This window comes from Chiloscyllium plagiosum, chromosome 8 (assembly GCF_004010195.1).
Source record: "Chiloscyllium plagiosum isolate BGI_BamShark_2017 chromosome 8, ASM401019v2, whole genome shotgun sequence".
NCBI lineage: Eukaryota > Metazoa > Chordata > Chondrichthyes > Orectolobiformes > Hemiscylliidae > Chiloscyllium > Chiloscyllium plagiosum.
In genome coordinates this window covers 96,297,734-96,307,273 of record NC_057717.1, presented here as the reverse complement: position 1 = coordinate 96,307,273, position 9,540 = coordinate 96,297,734, and the positions used below count along the sequence as shown (strand labels likewise).

At 46.9% G+C, this 9,540-nt stretch overlaps 1 protein-coding gene across 8 annotated transcripts in view; it reads left to right on the top strand.

Annotated features, from left to right (window-relative positions):
* The window catches only part of LOC122552210 (KN motif and ankyrin repeat domain-containing protein 2-like), a 156,684-nt gene that overhangs the window by 124,461 nt on the left and 22,683 nt on the right, over window positions 1–9,540 (top strand). For all 8 annotated transcript variants that reach the window (XM_043694832.1, XM_043694827.1, XM_043694826.1 and 5 more), the window contains 3 exons: window positions 1,335–1,550; window positions 5,123–5,234; window positions 8,197–8,745. In XM_043694832.1, the coding sequence (XP_043550767.1) occupies window positions 1,335–1,550; window positions 5,123–5,234; window positions 8,197–8,745 (877 nt within the window). The remainder of the gene's footprint in view (window positions 1–1,334; window positions 1,551–5,122; window positions 5,235–8,196; window positions 8,746–9,540) is intronic.

The window sequence follows — 9,540 nt, the reverse complement described above, 5'->3', positions numbered from 1 at the left end:
GCCCTCCACCATCCCCACCACCACCTCCAGTCTCTCTTTGCTCTTTCCTCCCCCCACTCCTCGCACTGTGGTCAGACCACACCACTTCCCCTTCATCACTGCCTCCCCTCTGCTCACCACAACCACTGCCCTCACATCTATCCCTCTTCCTCAGCTCCACCCCCACTCTCCCAGGCTCTCTTTCCCAGTTGCTTCAGCTGGGTACCTCCCCCCACTCCTCGCACTGTGGTCAGACCACACCACTTCCCCTTCATCACTGCCTCCCCTCTGCTCACCACAACCACTGCCCTCACATCTATCCCTCTTCCTCAGCTCCACCCCCACTCTCCCAGGCTCTCTTTCCCAGTTGCTTCAGCTGGGTACCTCCCCCTGCCCTCCTAGCGTTCCTATAAAGAGGAGGTAAGCTCTATCCGTCTGTTCCGAGTGTCATTCCGGCCTGTGATGAGAACATCGGATCTGGTGAACCGTCAGTAGCAGCTTGGACTGAATTGTGTTTTGCTAACACGGGAATAGCGTGCACTGAAAATGAACAGGAAGTGGTTTTATTCCGAGGAGTTTACCAGCCTGCCCTCATCTGGACTGAATTATGAGCTTTTTCCCGAATGAAGACCATGCGGGTCAGACAGAGGCTAAGATGATGAGTTTCCCATACATTGGGGAACACTGAAACTCAGTCCAGATCAGAGCCTCCCCCTCCCCTGCTCTGAGATCCCATTGGCCACTGAGTCCCAGCTCAGAGCTGGCCTGAGATTTACTGTGAACTGCTCATCTGCCTCACACCTTCACTGATGCATCCCGCTCAGAGGCATCGAGTGGGAGGAAGGAACTTTAGATCAACATCAAACGCATGAAAATTGAACATTTTCTTAATCCATTGTTCATGCTGAGCACATTCAGACCAGTAACAGCCTGCATCAGATACAGAGTAAAGCTCCCTCTATGCTGTCCCCATCAAACACTGCCATGACAGGGACAGCACGGGGTTAGATATGCTGTAAAGCTCTCTCTACACTGTCCCCATCAAACACTCCCAGGACAGGGACAGCACAGAGTTAGCTACAGAGTAAAGCTTGCTCAACAATGTCGCCGTCAAACACTCTCAGGACAGGGATAACACAGAGTTAGATACAGAATAAAGTTTGCTCTACACTGAACCCATCAAGCACTCCCAGGACAGGGACAGCATGGGGTTAGATTTGAAGTTAATGTGGAAGAAGTGAATAGAGGGAGACTTCCTCTGGATGATCTTCTCAAAGGTTGAAGCCAGTTACAATCCTGATGTGCTTTAATTTCTCTGAGGAAGAAACTTATTTTCTAAAATTGTTAATTTGCAGTTTCTCGAGATGAGCACAAAGCAGATCCTGCTGCTCCACCCAGGCGGCCACTAGATGTCACTGAGGAGCCTCGGTATATTTTATCCTCCAATGTTTGTCACTCTGTGGAATTACCCCTCACACAGCTTCCCAGTTCAAAGCCAGCAGAAGTGAGCAACCTGGCACTGGTGAGGCAGGAAGATGCTGCCCTGTCTGAGGATGATTCAACAAGGCCAGGTAACCCTTCAATTTACTGCTTTAACCCTTTCTTACTGTCAATGTTCTGTGGTTTGGACAGTTAGAACTATGAAGAGGCCAGCGCAGAGGTAAGAGGATGGTAGGAAGGTCCCAGCAGTTGATCTGTCTTCGAAATAGTTCCCTGATTGGTTTGATCGCCAAATGCTGCCGTGGCCCTAAGCAATCATGCCTGAGTAATAAGTTTGTTGATCAATGCACACATGGAGGCATAGAGATGTACAGCATGGAAATAGACCCTTCGGTCCAACTTGTCCATGCTGACCAGATATCCCAACCCAATCTAGTCCCATTTACCAGCACTTGGCCCATATGTCTCTAAACCCTTCCTATTCGTCTACCCATCCAGATGCCTTTTAAATACTGCAATTGTACTAGCCTCCACCACTTCCTCTGGCAGCTCATTCCGTACACTCATCACCCTCTGTGTGAGAAAGTTGCCCCTTAGATCTCTTTTATATTTTGCCCCTCTCATCCTAAACCTATGCCCTCTAGTTCTGAACTCCCCCACCACAGAGAAAAGACTTTGTCTGTTTATCCTATCCATGCCCCTCACGATTTTATAAATCTCTATAAGGTCACCACTCAGCCTCTAACATTCCAGGGAAAACAGCCCCAGCCTATTCAGCTCGTCCCTATAGTTCAAATCTCCAACCCTGGCAACATCCTTGTAAATCTTTTCTGAACCGTTTCAAGTTTCTCAACATCCCTCCAATAGCAAGGAGACCAGAATTGCATGCAATATTCCAAATGTGGCCTAACCAAAGTCCTGTACAGTCACAACATGACTTCCCAACTCCTATACTCAATGCTCTGACCAATAAAGGAAAGCATACCAAATGCCTTCTTTAATATCCTGTCTACCTGCAACTCTACTTTCAAGGAGCAATGAACCTGCACTCCAAGGTCTTTTTGTTCAGCAACACTCCTTAGGACCTTACCATTAAGTGTATAAGTCCTGCTAAGATTTGCTTTCCCAAAATGCAGCACCTCGCATTTATCTGAATTAAACTCTATCTGCCACTCCTCAGCCCATTGGCCCATCTGATCAAAATCCTGCTGTAATCTGAGGCAACCTTCTTCACTGTCTACTGCACCTCCAAATTTAGTGTCATCTGCAAACTTATTAAGTATACCTTTTATGTTCACATCCAAATCACTTATATAAATGATGAAAAGCAGAGGACCCAGCACCGATCTTTGTGGCACTCCACTGGTCACAGGCCTCCAGTCGGGAAAGCAACCTCCACCACTACCCTCTGTCTTCTACCTTTGAGCCAGTTCTGTATGGCTAATGGCTAATTCTGCCTGTATTCCATGAGATCTAACCTTGGTCACCAGTCTCCCATGGGGAATCTTGTCGAACACCTTACTGAAGTCGATATAGATCACGTCCACCGCTCTGCCCTCATCAACCCTCCTTTATACTTTTTCAAAAAACTCAATCAAGTTCATGAGATTTGATTTCCCACACCCAAAACCATGTTGACTATCCCTAATTAGTCCTTGCCTTTCCAAATACATGTACATCCTGTCCCTCAGGATTCCCTCCAACAACTGGCCCACCACCGAAGTCAGGCTCACCGGTCTATAGTTCCCTGGCTTGTCCTTACCACTTTTCTTAAATAACGGTATCACGTTGGCCAACCTACAGTCTTCAGGCACCTCACCTGTGGCTATCAATGATTCAAATATTTCAGCAAGAGGCCCAGCAATCACTTCCCTAGCTTCCCACAGAGTTCTAGAGAATACCTGATTAGGTCCACAGATTTATCTACCTTTATGCGTTTCAAGACATCCAGCATTTCCTCCTCTGTAATATGAATGTTTTTCAAGATGTCACCATCTATTTCCCCACATTCTATATCTTCCATATCCTTCTCCACAGTAAACAATGATGCAAAATACTCGTTTAGTATCTCCCCAATCTCCTGCAAAGGCCACCTTGTTGATCTTTGAGGGGCCCTATTCTCTCCCTAGTTACCCTTCTGTCATTATTGTATTTGTAAAAACCCTTTGGATTCTCCTTAAGCCTATTTGCCAAAGCTTTTTGCCCCTTTTTGCCCTCCTGATTTCCCTCTTAAGTATACTCCTACTACCTTTATACTCTTAAAAGGATTCACTCGATCTCTCCTGTCTATACCTGACATATGCTTCCTTCTTTTTCTTAACCAAACCCTCAATTTCTCTGGTCATCCAGAATTCCCTACACCTACCAGCCTTTCCTTTCACCCTAACAGGAATATACTATCTCTGGACTCTCGTTATCTCATTTCTGAAGGCTTCCCATTTTCCAGCCGTCCCTTTACCTGCAAACATCTGCCCCCAGTCAGCTTTTGAAAGTTCTTGGTTAATACTGTCAAAATTGGCCTTCCTCCAATTTAGAACTTCAGCTATTATATCCGGTCTATCCTTTTCCATCATTATTTTAAATCTAATAGAGTTATGGTCGCTGGCCCCAAAGTGCTCTCCCACTGACAACTCAGTCATCTGTCCTGCCTTATTTCCCAAGAGTAGGTCAAGTTTTTGCACATTCTCTAGTCCTTAATAGCAAATCAGACTGGCACTCCAGTGTAGCATTGAGGACGGCTGCATTGCTAGAGGTCCCGACTTTGAAAAGAGACTTTGAAACCATGGTGGCTCAGTGGTTAGCACTGCTGCCTCACAGCACCAGGGTCCCAGGTTCGATTCCAACCTCGGTCTGTGTGGAGTTTGCACATTCTCCTGTGTCTGCGTGGGTTTCCTCCCACAGTCCAAAGATTTGCGGGTCAGGTGAATTGGCTGTGCTAAATTGCCCATATTGTTAGGTGTATTCATCAGAGGTGGGTGGATTGCTCTTCGGAGGGTCGGTGTGGACTGGTTGGGCTGAAGGGCCTGTTTCCACACTGTAGGGAATCTAATCTAACCTAAAACCTTGAATCTAAAACGTTCAACTTCAGAGAAGAGCACAGGTGTTGGCCCGTGTTCTTCACCGCAGCTTTCACAGGCATGATGGGGCTGAATGTGTCAAAGAATAAAGCCATTAAGGATTAAAGAAATCTTGTTATAGTTGTGCAGGCCTTTGGTGAGACCACATCTGGAATATGGCACAGTTTGCTCTCTATGTTTACAGAAGGATTGGAGCAGCAAGCAGAGGTCCATTGGCTTAACTGTGATAGGAAGCTGAGTAAGCTGTGTCTATACTCTCTGGAGTTTAGGAGAATGAGGGGGCAATCACATTGAGATTCAGAAGGGTTGAGACAGGGGAAACATTGACAGGGCAGATGCTGAGAGAACATTCCTACTGCTTGAAGAATCTAAAACACAGGGACGGAGTATTTTGAATATATTTAAGGCGATGAAATACAGATGTTTAGTCTCTCGGGAAATGGGGAGGAGGTGAGAGAGCCGAGTTAGCCCAAGGTCAGCTGTAATCAGATTGAATGACAGAATAGGTTCAATGGACTGAATGGTCTATTCGCACTCCTGTTTCTCCCGTTCTTGTGAGGTAGGGCGGGGATCCGCAAACTGTGGCACTCTCTGAGTAAAGATCTTTTCTTCTGTTTCCTTCTCAGGTTCTCCACAGGGAGCACAACTAAAATCCATCATGAAAAAGAAGGAGAGAGGAGCCAGTCCTGAAAGCCCTCTGACAAAGAAGAGCCTTCAGTTTATTGGGGTGAACGGAGGGTGAGTGGCAGCATCTCCCAGTCTAGTAGGACGTTCCTGGTTTTCCTGGTTTAGATTCCCAGCATCAGGCTTTGAGCAGAATGAGTTGTGATCACAATCTTCACTGAGTCTCTCTCGACGCATAAGCTCCTTGGCTTCTACTGGTGCTTTTTAAGCCTGTCTCAGATAGACCACGTCACCTAATAACTAGCGAGTTCCCTCCACAGCTGATTTCCACCCTTGCTGACTTTACTTCTCTTTCTCAGTTACTTTCAATCTGTGCCCTTTGGCTGTCAATCTGTTTGCAAGTTGGAATGTTTATTTCTCTATTAATTCTGCTCCAACCCATAATGATTTTGAATCCTTCAATCAGGTCGGTCCTCCCAGGAAAACAGTCCCAAGTTAGATTAGAATAGATTCCCTACAGTGTTGAAACAGGCCATTCAGCCCAACAAGTCCACACCGACAGTCCGAAGAGTAACCCACCCAGACCCATTTCCCTCTGTCTAATGCACCTAACACTATGGGCAATTTAGCACAGCCAATCCACCCTGACCTGCACATCTTTGGACTGTGGGAGGAAATCGGAGCATCCGGAAGAAACCCACGCAGACACGGGAAGAATGTGCAAACTCCACACAGGCAGTCACCCAAGGCTGGAATTGAACCTGGGTCCCTGATGCTGTGAGACAGCAGTGCTAACCACTGAACCACTGTGCCGCCCCTTTTTAAAGCTATTCATGTCCCCTTTTTGCCGTCCTGATTTCCCTCTTAAGTATACTTCTCCAAGTATAAATTCTCCAATCTATGTTCATAACTGAAATTCCCCAGGGACCATTCTCATAAATCTCTTCTGCACCTCAGGACCCTCTCATCCTCAAGGACTGTACCCCTTTTATTTGATATTACCTTCCATCTTCTTCCTTCCAAAATCATCATAGTTCTATGCATTCAATTTCAACGCCCAATTACAACTTCCATTCCACTGTTCTGTCTATTTCAACTTGAGAGCGAATCACGATCTACAAGGCACAAGTCAGGAGTCTGATGAAATACTCCCCACTTGCCTGGATGGGTGCAGCTCCAACAACACTCAAAGCTTGACACTATCCAGTTCAAAGCAGTCAATTGGCACTACATCCTCAAGCATCCATTTCCGCTACCACCAACGCTCAGTAGCAGCAATGTGAACCATAGATGTGCTGCAGACATTCACCACGAAGATCCTCAGACAGCTCCTTCCAAACCCATGACCATTTCCATCTAGAAGGACAAGGGCAGCAAATACATGGGAATGCCACCCCCAGCAAGTTCCCCTCCAAACCACTCACCATCCTGACTTGGAAATATGTCGCGGTTCCTTCACTGTAGCTGGGTCAAAATCCTGAAATTCCCTCTCTAAGGCCATTGTGAGTCAACCCACAGCAGGTGGACTGCAGCAGTTCAAGAAGGCAGCTCGCCCCCACCTTCTCAAGGGGCAACTAGGGATGGGCAATAAATGCTAATGATGTCCACATCCCACAAAATGAATAAATAAAAGTATTCTTCCCACAGCTCCCAAAACTTCCAAGTTTAAAGTCAACTGCAAATGTTGAAATTGTGCTCTGTGAGCCAAAGTCTAGGTCAATCACATAGGTCAAAGAGAGCAGTGGTGCTGATGCCAACCCCCAGGGAAACCCACAGTGTAGTCAAATTCTCTCCGAAAAATAAATCAGACACTACCACTCTGCTTCCCGACACTAAGCCAATTTTATCTATGCTGTCATTGTCCCTTTTGTACATGGACTTGAACTTTGCTATTGAGCCTGTCATGTGACACTTTATCAAACACCTTTGGAAGTCCAGGTACACTGCGTCATCTGCATGACCCTCTCTGTTGGCACATCAAAACAACCATTCAAGTTAGCAGAACACAGTTTCCCTTCAGCGGTTCCACACCCACATTCCTCAGTTAACCCACGCGTTCAAAGACCATGAACTTTGTTCTGTATTATCATTTTCCCAACACTGCAGTTAAATTGAAGGTTATAAGGATAAGGCCAGCATTGAAAAGCCAGTAACCCCTTTGTAACAAACAGAGATGTGGACGACGTTGACTTGATTATGATGCTGGCAGTCACTGTCCATGTTTGAAAATGAAGAATGGCTCAATGGATACGAATGGATACAGACAGTTGTTCCAAAGGGAACTCCCTCCCTAAGGGCATTGTGGGTCAACCCACAGCAGGTGGACTGCAGCGGATCAAGAAGGCAGCTCACCCCCACCTTCTCAAGTGGCAACTAGGGGCGGGCAATAAATGCTGGGCACAGCCAGCCACACCCATGTCCCACAAACAAATTTTTTTTTCAAAATTACATTCTACCCATATGTATCTGCTTTGGATCTTCTGGAGGGTTACAGCATAGAAATAGACCCTTCGGTCCAACTTGTTCATGCCGCCCAGTTTACGCTATGAACCTAATCCCATTTGCCTGCGTTTGGTCCATATCTCTCTGTACCTATCCCAACCATATACCTGTCCAAATATTTCTTAAATGATAGAATTGTACTTGCCACTACCTCTGGCAGACTGTTCCAGACACTCACCACCCTCTGCGTGAAAAGATTGCCCCTCTGGACCCTTTTGTAACTCTCCCCTCTCACCTTAAACCTATGCCCTCTAGTTTTAGGTCCCCTGCACCATGGAGAAAAGCTGTTAGCTATCCATCTTATCTGACCCCTGGTGATTTTATAAACCTCTATAACGTCACCCCTCAGTCTCCTATGGTCCAGGGAAAAAAGTCCCAACCAATCCAGCCTCCCCTTATAACTCAAGCCTTCCAGTCCCGGTAAATCCTGGTAATCTTTTCTGCACCCTTTCTAGTTTAATATAATATTTTCTATGGTAGAGTGACCAGAACTGAGTGGGACACAGTTGGGTAATTGGTGGAGTGGAGAGACATTTGAGAAAATTCCTCTGAACATCAGTTTCTTTTTTCATAGATATGAGTCAACATCTTCGGAAGAATCCAGTACGGAGAGTTCCTCGAGTGAGTCAGATGACGGGAGCACGGAAAGCGATTACCATGAGGCCAGCGAGAGACTCCCAGGAGAGCAGGCAGAAAAAGCAGAGAGCAAAAGCACTCCTGCTGGAACTGTGCAGGAAACAGAGAGTGTGCAGACTCCTGCTGGAACTGTGCAGGAAACTGAAGTTAAGCAGACACTATTGGAGCCAGTGGAAGAGACTCGGAGCAAGAGGACTCCTGCAGAGGTTGTGCAGATAGTAGCAGAGAGTGTGCAGGAGGCGCTGACGAAGGGTACTCCAGCTGAGAGTCCCCAGGAAGGTGGGAATGTGCTGACTCCACCACAGCACACAACAAGCTTAGAAAGGGAGGAGAAGGTGCAGTATGGAGGGAGCAAGGAGTATGTGAAGGAGATGGAGCAGACAATGGAAGGGAAACCAGAGGCACCAGTCAAGGAAGGAGAGGACAACCCAGCAAAGGTTCCTCATCCTGAAACAGTGAGTCTGAAGCAGGAAGCAAACACCAGCACGTACGTAAACAACTTCTCGGTTTTCATTTTTATGGAAATATGTAAGCAAGCACAGTACTGTAAAGTTTCAGGGTCCCATGTCTTTCATTCAGTTCCCATCCACGCTCACAGGACAGGGACAGCACAGGGTTAGAAACAGATTAAAGCTTCCTCTACACTCTCCCTATCAAACACTCCCAGGACAGGGACAGATACAGAGTATCTGTACGGGATTAGATACAGAGTAAAGCTCTCTGTAGACCGTCCCAGGACAGGGACAGCATGGGGTTGGGTATAGAGTAAAGCTTCCTTTCTCTGTCCCTATCAAACACTCTCAGGTCAAATCCAGCACGAGGTTAGAGACAGAATAAAGCTCTCTCTACCCTGTCCTCATCAAGCACACCTGGGACAAATATAGCATGGGTTAGATACAGAGCAAGTCTCTCTCTCTCTCTCGAGAGTGCCCTATTAAACATTCCCAGGGCAGGTACAGCACAGGGTTAAATACAGAGTAAAGTTCCCTCGACTCTTTTAAACTGAAAGTAAAGCTTTCTCTATATTGTAGAGACCCCTTCGCCCACCTCCAACACACTGCATCCACCTGGACACCCCGCGCTGGCCTATTACCTGCCCTCGACCTCTTCATTTCCAACTGCCGCCGGGACATTAACCGCCTCAACCTGTCGACCCCCCTCCCCCACTCTCACCCTCACAACACGCAGCCCTCCAATCCCTCTGCTCTAATCCCAACCTCACCATCAAGCCAGCAGATAAAGGGGGCGCAGTGGTAGTCTGGCGCACTGACCTCTACACCGC